The 20,472-nt window shown below is 37.7% G+C and overlaps 1 protein-coding gene across 1 annotated transcript; it reads left to right on the top strand.

Moving 5' to 3' along the window:
- Nucleotides 1–540: 540 nt before the first annotated feature.
- On the top strand, nt 541–19,254 carry LOC122413723 (glucose-6-phosphate 1-epimerase). The gene is made up of 5 exons (XM_043424273.1): nt 541–691; nt 1,224–1,275; nt 15,673–15,731; nt 15,874–16,211; nt 17,567–19,254. Exons 1-5 carry the CDS (start codon nt 562–564, stop codon nt 17,882–17,884), a joined length of 897 nt encoding a protein of 298 aa, XP_043280208.1. The 5' UTR covers nt 541–561; the 3' UTR covers nt 17,885–19,254.
- The last annotated feature ends 1,218 nt before the right edge of the window (nt 19,255–20,472 follow it).

The raw sequence follows: 20,472 nt of genomic DNA, 5'->3' as shown, positions 1-20,472 counted from the left end.
CTAATTACGCCACTACGAGTGCTGACCGAAGAAGTCTGAAAATAACCAAAAAAATAACCAAATGTTTCACCGCCGCCGTTGTGTAGTAAATGCATTGGTTTTGTATGGCACCACTGGCGGTCTTGCGAACACTTACGAGCGTGGTGATCCGCGCAGCTTCTCAATCTTGCCGCTCCGCGGTCGTCACAACGGTCTAGAGACATTAATTCCATTTCAGTTACTATATACTACATACAAACAAACAAGCGCCGCCGCGACGACGCTCCAACATGCTCGGTTTCCTCGAAATCTCTGTTCGAAAGATAGCCCTACTGCCCTACTCTGATGGGTTTGTTGCGACCGTACCAAAACAAAATGCGAAGCGCGATCCCTATATTTTTGATCGCTACGTTGAGAGTAGGGATCTCCTTTATCGACTGCCTAAGCATCCTGTCTGCGCTACGGGAGAACGTGTAGATTACCACCTATACGAAAAACGCGCGTATAGTAATGAAAACCCCCTTGCGGTAGGATTCCGCAGTTACTAAGAGAACACGTTGACGTCGGAGAGGGGTTGCCGAGATGCTTCGCAAGCCGGCAAGCGACTCGTTCGCCGAATTCGCTCGCATTCACGCTTCAAACATGGCAGTGGCTACAAGCGTTGTCGTGCTCGACAGAGGCAACAATACCACCTGCACTATCAATTTGCACGGTGTGTTAGTTTATTATTATTTTTATCTGTCCGTGATACACGCGCCTTACTTATTCGCGTTAAGGAATAAAATTTTTGGGAAACGCATTTTTCACGAGTGTTTCGAGAGCGGTTGTCGAAAGTTTTTTTTTTAATTTTTTTCTTTTTTCATACACAAGCGTTTTGATAGCATATGACTTTTTCGCGGGATCGTAAACACGCGCGGGTTCAACGACGTTTTTCTTATACATGAAATTCTTACGCCAATGACGTTCTTTTTATGTAGTGACACTAAACATTTGTATATTTGTTGTATCGCTGGCGAAAAAAGGCAATTGACTTGAGTCATTGATAAAACAACATAAGATTGATCAATCGATGTTTTGAAGTTTTTTGAGTATGCATACGTCATTTGGAAAGACTCGTTAAACTCGCGATAAAATTGTTGCAACTGGGAGTCATGTCTCGATGCATTATCATTTATTTCGACATAAGTGAATTGACGAAAGTTTATAGATCTTAATAATCTTTTATTTCTCAATCAATATTTCAGGAGCCACGGTGGTGTCTTGGAGAGTGAACAACCAAGAACAGCTGTTCGTTAGGTGAGTACCAATTTTTGACTAAGCTGAAATAAATACTCTACCGCCGATATTACTCGTGATTATTCGTGTGTCATGAAGAACGAAATGTTTGTCATGAGTTTACGACTCTCGTATAGTCGAAAAAAAGTGGGGGGCGGAGGAGGGTAGTATTACCATTGCGAATGAAGGTTGTAAGGTCGAGAGTTCGTATGATCTCGCGGTTGTGCAATCGAAGCCGGAAAATAAAGTGCGAGGTGATTTTGCGATCGCATATACAATCGTATATGGTAATTCACAATACATATATGTATTTATAATGACAATCTCATTGTGTACAAAATGCACGATGCAATACTTGGTAAATAGCTGCAATCGGTACATACTATGACGGTACAAAAATAGTTATCTCGTAAAGTTTTTTGTCTATTTTAAAATGCACCATCTTTCGAAAAACGCGTCTATTTTCTCTCGTCATTGCCGCGTTGCATATCGTTACATAAAAATTCAAAGGCTTCTTCTTGTTGTCGGCTTATAGTATAATGAGGAATATAAAAAAAGTGATCGAAAAACTTGATGCAAAGGGTTTTGCGCGCTCGGACATAATGTTTACATAAACACATTTACATCATACTTTTCCCCTCGTGCATTTACATGCACGAGCCTACAAAACATTATAATTAGTTCCCAACATCATTGTACACAGCGGAAAAGTCTGCGTCTTCATTATTTCTCCAATGATTATTACGACGTATGTGAAATAGGTATGACACCAGTAGAACGGAAATTAACCGCTTATTCCATCATTATTATTTTTGAGAAAGGTGAAAATGGCCGATTCTCATTGAACCTCTTGTCACACAAAATAAAACTTGTACCTTTTTTCCTAATCTAAACTCATCGCAGTAGCGATGTATCAAAAGATCCAAAATTTGTCCATACATGTGTATGATACATATGTGGATGTCTGCATCAAGAGTAAATGCATATATGCAATATCCATCGCATATGGATATGGCATATACAATAATAACAAGCATAGGGCCGTAACGGGTTACATACGTGGTTTTTATATATCGCGTATATAATAAGGGACCGGCAGGAGGGGGGGGGGGGGCGAAGGAGAAGAGCTCATCATCAGCCGTGGCAAAACGCCGGTATGTGTGTATGTGTATATATATGCACCGGTAGATATCGCTTTGAACCGCGAGTTAAAGAGTGAGTGAGATGGCGTGGCGCTCGCGGAGCAGACGTTGAAAAAACTAACGGATGGAACAGGGGCGCCGCCGCCATGGACCATCGTACTGTACTAAACTATGCTATATTATACACTATATGTTGCTGTGTATATATCTATAGATATAATTTGTATATATACTATACGAGGTCACAAACCGCACGCCGGGGTTTTCTGCACAATCTCTGTGTATACTTTTTCGTAAATTATATACGCACGTGTATTTATATATCGCGCAACCCTCGTTCTTTCGCACGCAGTAACTTTCTTTCACTCCTCGAGTCCTCGATAATCGAAATATGGCGGCAAAATTTAAATCCGACCCCTCTTTCTGCGATACCGCGGTATCGTGGATATGTGTTGGAAATAAACAGAGCGATCTGCTTTCGAAAGTTTACGAAAACTCGTATACGATCGTACGCGACGTAATGAATTTTTTTTTTTTTTTAAACGGACAAGATTAATTGTAATATATTTTATGACCCTGACATCAAACATAAAACGGTTAGGACGAGATACGAATGAGACGAAGATAAAGAGATCGTGAAATAGTGAGCGACAGAGTTTAGATATTCGGTAAAGGGGTATGCGACGCACAGATGGAAGAGGGAAGGGCCCGCAAGCTCAAACAATCCGCCAACACGATTTATCTTCCGTCGTTGTATATGTGTACGTACGTGTATCTGCCCGCTCCCGAAGAAAAATATATAGGACGATGGGCGAAGTAGATTTTCTCCCCTCACCGATGATTAAGGATCATTCTTGCATGCCCCCTCCCCCCCCCCCCCCGGTCTCTCTCTCTTTTTTATACGTACGAAAAGGATTTGCATTGAGATATTTTTTACTATACGCTTCACCCAGTACTTGAGGATTGTGTCTTGGAAATAGCCAAAATTCGAGTCATCATTTGACCAGCAGTATTAGCGAAAATAATGGAACGAACGAACCTAACACGCGTACGTGAAGAAGAATAACGAAGGTTAGAAGGATGATGTACTGCATTAGGAGCTCTTGGAGCTCCAACGACAATCGTTGGTGTATAAAAAAAAAAGTAATTTTTCCAAAATTCCAGATTTAAAAAGAAATTTTAGATAGTGCTCAAGCCACTTTTCGATATTTTCTTGTTTTTTCGCAAAAATCGGGAAGGAAATTTTTTTTGCTTTTAAAAGTAGAAAGTGTTAGTGTTCCGCATGGAATTGTGAATCTTATAAAATTTTGTCGTTAGTCTCGAGAAAATTTAAAGGCTACCTCGCATAATTTATTTCTTTTTTTTCTGTATATTTAGCTATAAATTTTAGGATTAAAAAACGTGTGGCTACAAATGGCAATTTTTGTCGTTCTTCCAAGAGAAGGGGTGAATGTACTTTGCAAAAATATAGTTTTTCATAATTACACGTTACAACAAATATTTTTGCGTTCTCTGAAGCGATTGGATTTCAATTCTCATGTATTTTTCATAGAGATATAGGGGGGAGCGGGGCAAAACGAGATATCTAAAGAAATATTGAACTTTTCAAGAGTTTGAAAAGCTCCGTCTATTTTTTACTCCCAAAAACCAAGAAATGTACTGAAATTTTTTCAAATAAAAAAAAAAATTCCGGAACAATTTCCCTCAATAATTTATAAAATTTTTTTTTTTTTTAATAATTTTCATTCAATGCATCTTGGGTGCGTTTTTATTTTTTAAAAGTTTGTATTCTTCATTCACATGATTTGTGTGCAGGTGCGACCACGGATGATGGTCCCCCAAAATAGGGGAGCTGGGGCTAAGTGTCCACTCGAGACAAAGTGGATTTTTCTGAAATTAAACATTTTGGGGCAAAGGAGACTTGCCAAAAGTAGGAGATAATATAAGTTTTCAAAATTTTTTTTCAAACTCAGGATGTGTCTTTAAGGTTTAAGAAACTGAGATGTTTGTTTCATTCGTATGAATTTGATATTAATTGCATCGACAACGAACATCATCATCATCATCGTCATTATCGACACTTGCGCACTAGGCGAGGGTCCACTTTTTACATGACGTGCAACGAATCCAATCTTCGATCGATTTCGACTAGAGTTCTTCGCTAAAAATACAGAAAACATCTAATAAAAAAAATTTAGCGGCTCTCTCAGCTATGTTCTTCTTGCCAACTAACAGCTAATTCGGCCCGATATGACAGCCAGAATTTGAACGTAACCCTCAGCAGTACTCAGAATGAGCTTTGTTTCCATAATACGCACTCATGTGTTAAAATATTATAATGATAATGCGGGCTGTGACGACGTTCTTCTTCTGTTGAAATGAAAAGTCAAGGAACAAAGAACTTTCAATAACATTCAATATATTTTTTTTTATTTATTAATTTAAAAAATTTGCAAATTGCTTCCTCAAGATGGTCAAGATGCACGATGCTCAAAGCTTACTCTATGAGATGATATATTTTTCATTTTGGCTTCCTCATAGAGGAAGCTTTCAACATTGTTCTAGAAGCTTGAGAAAGCAATTTGTTACTTTTAATTTCCACCATTTTTTTTTACCTTTACTTTAAATTTTTTTTACATAAAATTTTAACTTATTTATCGACTTTTAACTTTTCCGAATTTCAAAAATATCAGCACTTTCTTTTTTTAAACTGTCACAAAAAAAACTGAATGACGAGCCATTAGAAAAAACAATTTGCAACTTTCAATTTTCATCGTTTTCTCTATTTACATTTAAATTAAATAATCTCGACAACTTTGCTGGAAAGTATGGAGGAAGTGCAGACTTATACGCAATATCTAACAAAATTTCCAAGAATTAAAGCGGATTTTTCGAAAATCTCATATTTTCGTAAAATTCCGAATATCGTAAAATTTCAACCGCTCAACCGATATTTCCCAAATTCAATACCAATCTTCCTATTTATAAAAAAAAAAATCAGTAATAAATCTTGAAATTTTCGGAAGTTAGAGCGTCGACATCCTTTTTTTGAAAATTTCAAAACGTCGTAGAATTCCTATTTTTTTTTACAAATTCTGACAAAATTATCAGAGAATGAAGAACTCGTATAGATTAACATCTGTGCAAAACGGTAGTCCTGTACCTCAAATCGTTTTCGAGTTATACTAAGCGTTTGAATTTTGCAGTGCCATAACACACACGCGCGCGTGCGCTGGAAAGAATCTATTCTTTTCAAAAAGTTCACTTTGCCCTATTTATTTTTTTTTATTTTTTTTTTTTTTTTTTTTAATTCAAATTATTCAAATTTCATTCAATTTCACCGTGCAGTCGAGACATCTAGTCATACTCGTCCGTAGAGGATTTCTTTCTCGAGGGAAAGTCCACTTTATTTCATAATTTTTTTTGACAGAATATAAAAAATTACCGTGAAAAATCAATTTTTGACGACACCAGTAGTTGGCAGTACATATGTAAACCGATACATCTAGCTGTGCTCATGGTATTCACTTTACCCCACGTTCCCCTATATCTGCGATTACTGTCATAGACAGTAGTGAAAATTTGAAAAAAAATATGATGTTTTAGAAAAAATATATTTTTTGATCATTTTCGAACAAATATAAAAATTGAGAAAAAAGTAAAAAAAAAATTCCTACATTTTTCGGGTATCCCGTTTTGCCCCGCTCTCCCTTATAATTTTATTATGCACGAAAACTTGCTAGGGCAGCGTTCAAAAATGACAACATGCCAGATAAAGCTGTATTTTGCCGAATTCGAATTCTTTATTTCAAAGTCTGATATTTTACTGCAGAAATTAAAATTTGGGAATTTTATGGTTTCCTCATGCGTTATAAAAATTAGTAATATATTTTGATCGAATTCTTCTAGAAAAAAACGAAAACTAATTAATGCAAAAACGCAAATATTTTTCATCAAACTTCCAAAATCGGTCTCGTAATTTTTGCGAATATAAAAAAAAAGAAATGAAATTAAAACAGCTTGAAACTAAAAATTTTTGCGATTCCGCATTCATTAGCCTACATTTATTTTCCATCAGAATTCAGTCAAAATATTTTACTAATCTTTATAACAAATGGAAAAACTAACAAATTTCAAAAGTAGCCTTCTGCGCTGAAATATCAGACTTTCAAATGGAAAATTTAAATTCGAAAAAATTTTGCAAAACTGTTTATGTAAAATACTTTTACCCGTTCTTTTGGACACACCACAAGAATGGTCATTCGTAGTCACATGTTTTTCAATGTCATGATTTGCAGCTAAATACGCAGAAACAAAAATACATTATGCGACAGCCTTTAAAGGTTTTTGAGAGTGACAAAATAGGGTATTACACCTTTTTTTGAAAACTGTTTTAAAATAATCCTGTGATCGTAATAAACCAGTAGAATTTTTATTTCAATTTTATAAAACCGAAAACTGTCTTGAAAACTATTTTTTATTTATGATTTTCAATTTTCGCGCGGAAACGCTAGCCGCCATGTTTTTTCGGTTTGTGACGTCACTCCGTTAGTAAACAATACAATTGCGAAAGACCAAATAATAAGATTTGTAAAAATAATGAGTTATAGTGGTATATCATTGGTGTCTCGTGCCTGAATGGAATAATACAAGTGTAAAAATGCCACAAAAATAGTGGATTCATCGCCACCATCAACATATTTATCATTGGTAGATTTGTACTATCTGCTTTCACAAAACCGTTTTCCATAATGCAATTTTAATCAAATGAATGATAAAAGTCCACGAACGTGCATAATAACTTGTAAAATTTCAAAATAACACAGAGCGCACAATAAGTATCTAGATTGTTTACTATCGGAGTGACGTCACATTGGAATCCAATATGGCGGATGGCGTTTTCGACATTTGAAAAACAGTTGAAAAAAGACGATTTTTAAAATTGAATTATAAAATTTACATTGCATTTTTATGAATAAATATTGACGTTTCTCGTTTACTTTTTACGAAATCTATCATAATCATGTATTTTTATATATTTTTTTACATGGTGTAAAATACCCTATTCCATAAGATTCATGATTTCACATGAAAAAAAAAATCGATTTTTTTTGCAGACTCCTAATGTATTTACCAATAAAATTAAACCTCTTGAGTGCGTGTTAAAGCCGATTTTGAGGTTGCAGATCGAGGACGTAAAACAGAAAAAAGGAAGAGAGGACATATTTCGCAAGTCGGAATCCGACAACGTTCCTCCTGATTAAAAATATTTTATATACTTCTTGTACAGTCCGGCGGTTCTTTAACAATCGAAGCAATCTTTCCTTTGAAGTGTGTTTTCATCAAACATATTTAAAATTTGAAGGTGATTGAAATGATTGGGTACTAGCTTTTTAGACTATTTTTCTCGAACGATTGACCGAGTTCCTAAACGGTGTTGTTTTTTTATATTTCTAGAAAATTTCGGGGTTTAATCGGAATGAAATCGGAGTGATTTTCGTGTTTCAAATATTGCGCCCGGGGGACAAAGGGGTGCTTAAGAAAAAACTTGCAACTTGAGCGTATGACCAAACTGTCCGGACTTGTACAACTGATAAATAGTTAGGAAGAAAAGAGAATACGAAGTGAAAGAGATGGGAGAATAAGCGTGAGGATAAAAGAGCGATGAGGCGTACAGAAAGTAGAAACACAGCTACTATACGATACGATGTGTCACGTGAGTGAGGGAGCAAAATATCGTGCGCCGCCGCGCGGTTGAGAAGTGGAGCTGGCGGGAAGCAAAAAGAAAGGAAGCGGTTGGGGGAGAGAAAGGGGAAGGAGAGGGTAGATGTGTGTATACGACGAAAAAGTACGAGATCGGAGTGAGCGAGAGGCAGCACTAATGATGCCAGCCCCATAGCCCCGTTTTGTATTGTCCCAGCAGGAGCAGAAGAAAGAGCTTTTTGTCACCCCCTCCATTTGGTCGCGAGCCACGGTCGCGCTGGACGGTGCTGGTACTCTGGTTCTGGTCCGTATTGCTTGCCGTACGCCGCTCGCCGCACAATCGGTTCGGACAAATCTACCGTCCTCATTTACAATGATACTTTTATACGACGACATGCATCATTTCGAGCTGTCACTGTTTTTCTTCATCTCGGTGAAAATAATTGTAATTAAGTATTCAAAAATGCGCGGCGATGAATCGTTGATTTTCAATATCGACGCAGCAACGTTCGTAGATTCCAATCGATTTTTTTTTCATCACGAGCCTTTTTTCCAACCGTTCGTCAATTATTCTTTCTTTCATACGCTTCGATCGTTTCCCCTTGATTTTTACTTTCATCGTATCATCGTAAATATTAATAACTGAGATATTGTTGCTGCTCACACCGAAGCGAGTACTCCGATTCGACCGGACGAGCACACAACGCCGGAGCATCAACTGAGCAAAGAATCCAGTTGAATGGGAATGCTGTAGAATGTCGGCAAAAACCACGAGCACCGGGGATCATTAGTCGACGCTCTCGCTCCATCTTTGTTCTCCCTTACCGCTTACTCCATCTCTCACTCTCTCTGTCTCCCTCCCTCCTCCCTTCCATCCTTCCATCTCGCTTTCTTTCTCGGTTCTTTCCAAACGTTATACCGGGTGAAGCAAACGTTTCGACAGGATCTTCCAACTTCCAATTCTCGACCCTCTCGACAAGAAGAGCTAACCCCCCCCCCCCCCTCCCGCTCGAATCCCTAGTCCCTAGCCCCTTCTTAATTCTTCGCGTGTCCTTACCTCGCGATCGTGTATAACGCCATCTGTGAAATTCTTGGTCTTGGCCCCGTCGCTTGTCGCACATGTGGAATACACGTGGAAAGAGTCCGACAGAAAAATAATTCACATGGTACGACGGGCGACGAAACCACTCTCGGAACGCATTTTTCAATCTCGAGAATCTCTGAGCATCAACTTCACGTTGCCTCGTTCTTATAAAAATCTCTTCAGTCTTGTATGGTACGAGGCGTCAAAAGGGGCCAGCTTATTTCACTCGGAAATTGTGTAACTCGCGTCACGTCGATTCGTCGTCGGCCTTCTTATTTTTGTAGGTTTCCATATTTGTTTTTTCTTCTTCTTTTTAACAGCAATTGAGGCTAAAATAAACGTGGTGCAGGCCTTTCGTATAGTTATTGTAAATAAAATCAATCTAGTCTCGTTTAATTAATGAAAAATCTGTCATTGTATTTCGGATCCGATGAACGGCTCGTGCCCCAAAATTCGTTGTAAATTAACAAGTTGCTTCGTTCATGTGTATTTTTATAAAATATTTAGTAGGTCTCGGTGACACCACTTGGCGATTCGTTTCCTATAAAAAGGCCAATGGGAAATTTATTGGACCCCTTGATTATCCTATAAGCTACTCAATTGTGCGTAAGTTGTGAACGATATTTCACGGAAAATAAAGAAAAAAAATCGTTCGCTTCTGTTTTCGTTGCACTTCTTTGTTTGCTCGCAACCCACGCGATCCGAGTAAATTAAAGGCCGAAAAATACACTTTTCTACCTACCTCGGTTGGTTAACGGCCGAGAGTACTCTTGGACGATTATTGTCATAGCGCGATAACGAGGTGATTTGTCGGAGAGGGCGAGTCGGGAGGGGGGAAAAGAAAGGAGTGTTCGCGAATGAGACAATGTCGACAAGCGTGGTGATCGAGAGTGGGCCGTGAACGAGGAGATTCTTCGAGAATGATGCGCAAGAGGGAAAAGAGAGAAGGTCGTGCGGCGAGAGTGCGTCCGGGCGAATCTTGATCGCACACAATTTTCGCGCTGTCAACGACCCTCTTCTTAACTCTTTTGCATTACCCAAAAAGTACAAGGCAGTTCGTTGCACTACGAAATATTGTTTAAATGAATTATCCACATAAAAAAAAGCTCAACATTCATTTGGAGGGATGTTTCATGCCCGTAAGGCTCGCATCTTTCCGCGCGAACTCACAATGATGAATTTCTGCAGCAATTTGTCTGCCAATATTTTTTCAAACCGCGATATTCAAATTTTTCACATAGCCACTCCATTATTTCTCGCGGTTTAATTGTGATATCGAATACGGAATCTCTTCCAAGCTTTAAATCGGCTCTAATTAACTCTAATTCTCATTTTATTCTTCATCCTGTATTAATACGTACAGCCAATTGTCGAAACAATCATACGATCTTTCAAAATATTTACCAGAAGACAATTCGAGTTTCAGTCATTTTTGCAGTTGTCTAATTCGTTTTTTTTTCTTTTGCTTTTTTTTTATTATTTTTCGTAACCCAATGAGTTTACCGAATGAAGCATAAAATTATTAAATTTGTGTATTTATACACATTTTATTTAATCGTATTGTATTTGAGTGCACACCTGTACTAGTAGCATGGATATTGCAACAGTACTTGGTCACGTCAAAGAAAGGGAGAGAGAGAGAGAGAGATTGAAGATAAATAGGTTCGTTTCTTGCTAGTCTTAGTTAAACAAAGTTTCGCGAACCGCGCGCAATGCTCGAGAACCGATGAGTCGAGCCAAGGGCTGTGCGGGTTGGTTCGCCTGGGCGCGAAGCACAGAAGAGAAGCTGAGAGAGAGAAAGCTAGTGCGAAAAAAGGGGGTTCAAGCTTCGACCCTTGCCTGTTCCTTCGTGTGCTTGCTCTTGTCCCCTGCCCCCTCTTCCCTAACTCCTTTTTCTCTCCTCTCCGCCCGCCTCGCTGCTCTCTTATCCTTGTTCGCCGCTCGAGCTCGTTTGCTTCGCGGAGCCCGGCAATTCGCAAAAACCCTTGGCTCCAGGCGCAAGAGATTCGCTGGAGGACGCAGAGGAGCTAGCTCAAAGATTCTATAACGGGTGTCCATGATAACGCGCAACCCCTTTCTCTAGAAGCATTTACACATGTATTCCGATTGTTAATGAATAACGAGATTGACGAAAAATGTTAACTTGTATATGATCGAGTACGAAACTATGTTTCTAAAAATTTTAATTTATTCTACTTTTCGCGCCATTTTTAAATATAAATAAGCGTATGAAACGGCTGCGTCATGGATCAGTGGACAATATCGGTGGATGTACTCGCAACGCGCGTCGTATTCGCATCGAGATCGAGTTTATTTATCGAACGACAAATTTGGCAAGCCTGGGATTCCAATTGGGGATCCGCACTGAGCATGCGATGCTTCGCGAATTTTTCTTGAACTGCTGTTTCAGTGCAAAGCAGACGACCTATCACGTAATGTTAATGGTTTTTGAAGCAGTTATCAGCAATAAAAATGTACGTATTCATAAATTTGACAAAGTTTTAAGGTAAGAGTCGCCCGACTCTATGGTCCAATGACTATTTATTAATCGTCGAAATAAAATAGGTTATAAGAAAGGTTTTCTGTATTGAACAAATCTTAGGGCAATTTAAACTGTATTCGTATAAATTTATACAAGATCATATTTAATAATTTATGATTATAAATATCTTATGATTGCTTATTTGACTCAGTTTTTCAATATATACATATATATGTCGGTTCTCTTCTCACCTGACAGTCGAAAGATATCCTAGCCTCCAAACTCGCCAGCTATCACAAAAAGTATACATGTATGTATACGTTCTTAAGGAAGTTAACGCGAATCTAATGGAAATCGAAAATTCCAACTTTAAGACTTGACATTTTGAAATATGCTAGAAATATACACCATGCGTCTATTCCCGGAATTATTAGAGGATCTACCGTCTAGTTATCGAGAAATCAATGAACAAAAATCACATTTTTGAAGGGTTATACGCAGGCCCTTATGACAGGTACACTCCCTGTGTGATGATTTGAATTTAAGGTGATGGAGCAGTCGCTATCTCGCCACCGTGAGTGCGAGAGAGATAGCTGCAATTTTCGAAATTGAATATCTTCGACACGGTTTGATCAATAAAAAAAAGCCCCTGTCAGCGTATTTTTGCCATCTTTCCGCGTCCGGTGACAGAGCCTTTTTTTGATTAGTCAAACGACAGCGGAGAATTTTCATTTCGAAAATTCGAGGTGAGGTTAGGTGACTGATCCTTCACCTTAATGTAATAGGATCCTTCCAACTTTGAAGAGCCAAAAACGAAAATAAGAAAGTAGAATGTTTTTAGAGACCAATGATGTCTTAAAGAACCCTTGTTAACGTTGAAAATAACTTGGGAATGGAAAAAGAAAAAACACTTTTTGAGGTTAACGAGTAATAACGGCATAAACAGCGTATGTTTCGACAATCCCATGAGCCAGCTGGTTTAAAATATAGATATGCATACGCATGTAAATAGAAGATGGCTGTTGTCACACTTTGCTTGACGATTTTACTACGAAAGTATTTTAACCGCTATCATAATATTCAAAATTTATCAATCTTAACAAATAAGTTACACAAAATTTTAATAATTGCGAGAATAAATTTTAATCGTTTTTTTGATCATCAAGAGAGCAAAAAAGTTCAGTTGCTTTTTTGAATCACAAGTAACGCAAGATCTTCCTTAACGTTGCCAAGTATATCGAGCCACTTCATGGCAGTCGATCTCCTGCCATTTTCTGAGTTTTCATCGGGATTATTTTTAAAATTCTCTTCGAATCTCTCTTGGATTCTCTTGGAATCTTTATAATATAATCTATGGGGAGCAATTTTAACATAAATTATGTCTAATCGATAAGGAAATGAATTCTGCAATCATAATGTTGGCGGGATGGGTTTCTCATAAGATGCCGTGTTATATTTATATTTTTGATCGTAAATTTCTTGATATAATTTTCGGTAACCTATTAAATCCTTTAGCCATATGAAAGTTTATCACGTAAAAATTATATAAAATCACGAATTCGCATAATATCGATTGTCGCGCGACTTCTACCTTAAGTACGACTGGTCCATGTTTCCAATGCTAAATCATGCACAACTGTCAAAATTGCACTCCAAACTCCAATAGTGCCATTTTTCCGTGGGACACGAGCGCCTCCATCGCTAGTGTGGATCGCCAATAGAATAAATCAATATTTTTATTTGACCGCCGCGAGCAGTGCTATCCGTCAAAACTGAAATACGAGTCAGCGAACGAGAAACAATCGAATGTTCAATTTTTCATTGATCTTTATGCTTGAAGAATTTTTTTGGAATCTACCATTTTTCCTAACACCGGAAGTCGACTTGATTGTTATACTCCTGTATAATTAGTTGTTCAACGCGAGAAAAAAAACACGTTGGCCGATCGAATAGCAGCTGAGTAGTTCCACGACAAAGAAGAAAAAAGACTGTTAACGGAAACGCAGAAATAGATTTTCCAGACTGATATTTATCAATTATTCCCATCACAATTCGGAGACCTAATAAAGTATTGCAAATGAAATGATATTGTTTTTGTCACAAGAATAAAAGCTCATCAAAGGACACGTCATCGGATTCTCGATCTTTCGAAATTAAATAAAAGCAATTACGTATTCGAGGTTAACCGTTTTCGAGCCGAATATGCGATTCCAGGGAGGGGGGAAGTACTTTATCACTCTACACTACAATAGAAAACAATAAAATATTCATCAACCACGAATCCATGAGAAACTTTTCAAACTCTGTTCACCTATCGATTATAATAATCGTGTCAGGTGTCAGCGTAGCAGGTCGCTAGCTATACCGTATCCACAATTAGGGGCTTCCGATCCTGGTGCGTTCACGGGCGTTTTTCGATACAAGGATCACATAACATGCGTAGAATCGTGATTGATAACGTGCATCCTTACGCAAGCTGCCAGATCGTATGTAACGTCGAATATCGAGAATCGTATGAGAGAAACCCTGAGGAACTTTTAGTATCGCGGGCGTTTACGATTCAACCGAATACGATACTGACGATGAGAAAGAGAATAAGGAGAAAGACGGAGCTTGTATATTTTGAAACGACAAGTGCCTCGCGATTTGTATAAATGTAAATAAAAGAGCGAAGCAGCAATCGAGAATGAGACCGTAGGGCGGAACGCGCGGCGGGGGAAAGTATCGGAACTCGGAACATCGCTCGAAAAGTATACATACATATGTCTATGTATGCATTGGTTCGGAATGAAACAACGATATAGGGACACGAGATGGAAAAAGTAGAGTTGCGGCTACAGGGACTAGAGGGAACATCGAGAGAACCTGAGTGGTTGGAAACTGTGATGTCCACAAAAAGCGCACCAGACAGCGGCGAACGTTTTTGCTCGGCGTCAGCTTCGCGCTCCCTGTTCTCTTTGTCTCTCTCTCTCTCTCTCTCTCTCGCTTTTTATCCCGCGCTACTGCATGTTCCAGCTATACAGCAGCCATGCGCACTTCACTGTAATGCTCCACGGGACGTATACAGCGAATACGAAGAAGGATTGAGGCATCGCCGTGTATTTTCCTGCGCACCTATCGCCTTCAGAGATATATATTCTTCGAGTCTTTGAAAAATCGTCCAACACCTTTTTAAATCTTATAACTTTTTAGTATTAAGTTTCGTCGCTGCTTTTCTTATCCGCGTCGTGTCGCCGCGAGCGCGCACTTTCTTACGATTATTTATGATTAGTACTACTCCAGGACGTCCGCAGTTTAGTTGTTTTTTTTTCCTCCGCGGAGGCGCTCCTTTACCGCAGCAGCAACGATCTCTCGCGCATTTCAAGCCGCGTTAATTTACGCAGAATTTATTCGTTCCTAGACATATATATTTGGACGGTTTTTCTTTCGTTATAATCGTTATCGATCGAAATTTTAATCGAAACATGTCCAATATGAGAGCAGAGTTTCGGTTTCCTATTCGTGAGATGTCGCTTTTCAACGGAAATTTTGTTATACCGCAGTTTGTCGGAAAGGGCGAAGGCGGTTTGAGGGGCGGCGTTGAAAGTAAAGCAGGAATTTCTTGAGAGTGCCACGCCGCCGCTTCTTTCGTCTAACCCTCGGGCCCCTCGGGTGACTCGGCATTTCGACTGGTTGCGATGTCCATCAAATTTTCCCTTGGCAATATATACACATATATTCACACAAACTAACAATAACAATAACAACAATAATAATAATGATGATAATACAACGCTGGGCGTACTTGATAGGTTCGTCAAGCGTAGCGTGAAATTCTTCGAAGTCGCGAGCCCGAGCTCCGTAAATTAGATATTGTACGTGAAGTGTGACCTTCGCGTTTCACCGAAGAAGTAAAGAAAAAAAAGTTGCCTCAAATAACAAGAGAAAACGAATGAATCAAATATATATATACTTGTTTCACAAAACTATTAATTATAATTAATTATTTTCTCTTTCATTTGTTGCAGTAAACAAGCGGTTTTCGACGGTAAAAAAGCCATTAGAGGTGGAATTCCGTTTGTCTTCCGTGAGTAAAAAAAAAAAAATGCTTCTTCATGAAATTGTATTCGATAACGTAAAAATAGTTATCGAATGAAAACTATAAAAAAAGGTTAACGAATAGATAAATATTGTCCGATTTGTATTTGGTTGGGTATATCTCGTTACAGCACAGTTCGGACCATGGACTTTTGGTCCCGGTCACGGGTTCGCTCGTATAGTACGTTGGAACGTCGAAAAGTCACCGGAAAGATTACCTAGCGGTGACGTCGAGGCAATATTCTCGATAATGGACAGCGAGTTCACCCGCTCGATGTGGAATTACCCGTTCAGATTAACTTATCGATTAATATTGCGTGAAAAAGAATTACACTTTAACATAGGGGTTTACAATCCGAGCAAGGATCACACTTTCAGCTTCAATCTCTTGTTGCACACCTATTTCAAAGTACCCGATGTTCGGAGATGTCAAATAACAGGACTTCATGGTTGTACTTTTATCGATAAGGTAATAATCGAGCTCCTATTTTTTTCACTAGCCGATTAACTTTCTCCGTGAGCATTCGCTCGCAAGCGATTATAGTTGACCCTTAGTGTGCACACCTTGACAGCGAGACATTTCGTGCACATGGGGTCACTTTGAGCCCAGGGTCATTTTTGACATCGAATATCTCGGTAACTATGCGCTTTTCGTAATAAAAGGTTTAGTCACTTTTTGCAGTGAATCGATCCAACTTTAAGACTGCAAAGTCGGATTTCCAAAAAAATCTTTTTTCATTGTTCAAAAACGTGCTCAAAGTTGGATAGTGCGCGTAAAAAGCACTTTTTCGGTTAAGGTATTACTGAATGGATAGCCCAGCCGATAAATTGTACCTGATCGGAATTTCCGTACTTCGTGATACAATAAAAATTTGAAAAAATTCAGCAACATTTGGAAAGTTATGCACTACAATTATCAATAATAATATTGCCCAAAAGTTATTAATAAATTGTTTAAATAAATAATTTTTTAACAATTTTACTGTAAATCCTTGTTTTTTTTTACGAATCGAATGTGCGCATTTTTCTGAATGCTCATGATTTTTTTCAAAATTTTCGTGGATTTTTTAAATTTCTTTTTTTAAATTTTTTAAGTGGCACTATTTGTACATTTTTGATCCAATAACCTCGAGACTTTTCAAAACTGATGGTAAACATGTCTTCTAAAACATATCCAAAATTCAAATATTTTTAAATTTTTTTCAAGAAATTTCAAAAATCCACGAAAATTCTGAAAAAATTCATGAGCATTCGGAAAAATACACACATTTGATTCGTAAAAAAAAAAACAATAGGTCACCGCAAAATTATTGAATAATTAATTGTTTAAACAATTTGTTATTAACTTTTGGGCAATATTATTATTGATAATTGTTGTTCATAGCTTTCCAAACGTTGATGAACTTTTTCAGATTTTTATTGCATCACAAAGTACGGAAATTCCAATCAGATATAATTTTTGGTCGAGCTATCCATCCAGTTATGCCTTAAATCTCTCGTAAAAAATTAAATTTTGAGTTTTGAAAAAAATCCTTACAGAGTTTTACAGACAAGGGTCTATGCTTTAAGGGAAAAATAGTCCACTTTGCAACCGTTCCGAAAAGTTTATTTATTTTGGATTATGAAGTTGGCTATGCTCCCTACTTCTACTACTAAAAATTTGGGGTCAACCTGACCCCAGATGCACACTAAGGGTTAATGATTCCCAAATCCAAATCCAAATACAAATTCTAAACAGTAAGATTATTTCGAGGTTAAATATAGCCATTAAATTAATTGTTTGTTTGAATAATGCATCGACTTAATACGAGTGATTGTTTGCAGACACGAGATAATCAAATATTCCAAGAGGGTTTGGACGTAGTGACGGTGAGAGAATGGACCGATCGAATTTATCAGAACACGCAACCCGAGCACATAATAACGAACGTGGTATCGGGTCGTAAGATGCGCGTACAGAAGTACAATTTTCCGGACACGGTGGTGTGGAATCCGTGGCAAGAAAAAGCACGGGATATACCTGATTTTGGTGACGACGAATTTCCAAATATGATTTGCGTCGAGAGCGGACACGTCAGTAGCCCGGTTATACTTTTGCCGGGTACGGCTTTCGAAGCTAGTCAAATACTTCAGGTAATGTGAGCGGAGGGTGGCGGAGGTGCTTCTTCGAACTCGAACAACCCGAATCGTCAAGCAACGAATAGCAACAACAACAGCAACAGCAATAACAACAACAACGACAACAGCAGCAGCAGCGGCAACACAAATGCCAATTCAACAATCGCAACTTTGTCTTCGTCATCGAACGAGATTGGTGGATCGTCAAGCGGAATTTATCCAACCAGACCGGGATGGCTTTACGTACCACCAACCGAACAGCAGATACCCCCCTCCTCTTCTCCTTCTCATCCACCCCGCCACCACTGGCATCATCATCATCATCATCATCATCATCATCGTCATCGTCATCATTACGCTCATTGCATCCCTCAAACTTGCACCATTTGCTCGCTCAATCTTTAGTTTATTATATTTTCATTGTTTTCCTTTCCCCTTTCAATTTTTATAACACATTTTCTATTTTACACGACAAACTCTCTTTTTCTCCTCCAACTACGATAATAACTCGTTCACGATACATTCCATTGATGCAAAGAAATGATGTATCATAACAATGGTGCTCTATCACTCGCTCGAATATTCACGAGCCACTGACCAAACATTTTTATTATTTTCACTACAAATCATTTCTCAAGTCCATCGATCGACTCCAATATCTCGCACAATTATAAATCTTATTCATTTTTATAATAATATATTATAATTATTTCAGTCGTTTCACGATTCATTTGTTATAACAAAAAATTGAACGAACTTTGGAAATATCACAAATCGAGTTTTTTTTTTTTTTTTTTTTTTTCAATAATATTCATCGAGGCTCGTGGTGAAACATATTTTTTTTCTCTTCTACGATTGAATCGAGGGGAGTATACGATATTATCATTATAATGTATACGATGTTTGAAAAACTTGAACTCAAGCCATTATTTGGACAACGTTGTATACGAGATAGAAATTGATTGTAGTTGGACATGACGAGTGCTTTGGGGAATTGAAAAAGATTTTGAGTGAATCGTCGCGAGTGAAGATGTTTCACTTTGTTTCTAGCTCATGTCTATAAATCGAGAAATATTCTTCAACTTGCAACAAGAGAATAAATAAAAAATCAAGCACAGCGACAAACGTTTTGGCCCTGAGAGGCTAAATCATTAGGCTTAATTTTAAACGCAATTAATATTAATGAATACGTTGAATGTTTTTCTTCGCACACGTCCAAATCAGCGAGACTCGATATAATTTTTATTAGTGCGCTCAGCGGAATGTTTTTTATGCTCTCGTAACATCGCGTACTGTATGTCACGTTCGATTTATTACAGGTGTAACAATTCCGAGCCCTCTTTTGGGAAAGTGCAATAAAAAAAAATAAAATAAAATGAAATGAGAAAAGAAAACACGTATGGGAGAAAGGACAAAACTTACAGGTTTATTTGATGATTCTTCTTATTCGATCGTTCTTCGTCACTTTATGCATCGTAGGTACATTTTTTTAAATAATGATAATTAACTCAAATGGTGTAATCTCGTCTAAAAATGTATAAATGTAATTGAACAAATTTTTACGTACTCTTTCATAGTAGTAGAACTAAGTTTGTTTTCGGTTACAATATTTTCCAACAACGCACAATTATTGGATCAATATTCTTGAATTATTTACGAGATTATTAAACGTTCGTTTAACTTAATACTTATTAATACAGATTCATCGAGATTGGTTTTTTTTTTTTTTTTTTTTTATTCTCGCTTTTGTACAAATTTCCTATCATTCTTGTATTAGGATGAGCAAGTGTGTGTATACATTACATGCACTAATGGTATTTCAAGTCATCGTCTTGTAAAACGATTCGTAAGGCTGTTTTTTTTTCCTTTTTTTGTGCGGTATTTAATTAATTTTTTTTCTACACAATACGATTTTTTGGTGCACTATTTCTTATTCATTTGATTAGCAGTGAATTCGTTAGATATTCATATATATTCTTTTATTTATTCGTATATCTCTCGGTTGACGATCCAAATGATACTCGTCATGAATTTGTCGATCATCTATTACCTTGCTCCTGTATTCAACACTTTCTCCTCATCCTGCTTTTTCAGCTGTTTCTCTCGCATTCTCTCCGCATCCCTGGAAAAAATGTGAAAAATTTTTCACAAAGATTCTTCCAAATTAATCTACCATATTCATCAAATGAGAATAATTTCTCTTAGCGATACACATTTTGTCCTATAATTGATAATGCGATAACTTTCTTTAATCTTCATAATTTTTGGTGAAATGGACAAAGGTTGAATTCACCGTTGCTTTCTCTGCTCCAGGGTAAGGCCCTTGTTGCTCTCTTGTTCACCGGCAGCTTTTTTCTGATTTTTTTTCTGGTTCTTGGCACGGGCAAGTTCTCGTTGGTTTCCACCTATATTCAAATTCATTTCCTCATCAGACTAGACATTTTAATTGATAATACGCAGCAACAATCCTTGTTATCATTGACAAGGCTATCGGTTATTTAACCGATAGCTTTTTTTGCTATTTAGCAAAATTGAGTAAACGAAGTATATCGCTTGGATATTTCATGTTTTCTGTAGATTATGTAGAAAAAAAACATTCAATGACGAGCTAT

The sequence above is a fragment of the Venturia canescens genome, chromosome 7, assembly GCF_019457755.1.
Source record: "Venturia canescens isolate UGA chromosome 7, ASM1945775v1, whole genome shotgun sequence".
Taxonomy (NCBI): domain Eukaryota; kingdom Metazoa; phylum Arthropoda; class Insecta; order Hymenoptera; family Ichneumonidae; genus Venturia; species Venturia canescens.
Note: the sequence above shows the minus strand (reverse complement) of the source record. Positions and strands in the feature narration are given on the sequence as shown.

Bases quoted from the DNA above. Each gene is read 5' to 3' on its own strand.
- LOC122413723 (XM_043424273.1), top strand. From the start codon at position 562: ATGCTTCGCAAGCCGGCAAGCGACTCGTTCGCCGAATTCGCTCGCATT. The intron at 692-1,223 runs GTGTGTTAGTTT...TCAATATTTCAG, and splicing joins CTGCACTATCAATTTGCACG to GAGCCACGGTGGTGTCTTGG. The intron at 16,212-17,566 runs GTAATAATCGAG...GATTGTTTGCAG, and splicing joins GTTGTACTTTTATCGATAAG to ACACGAGATAATCAAATATT.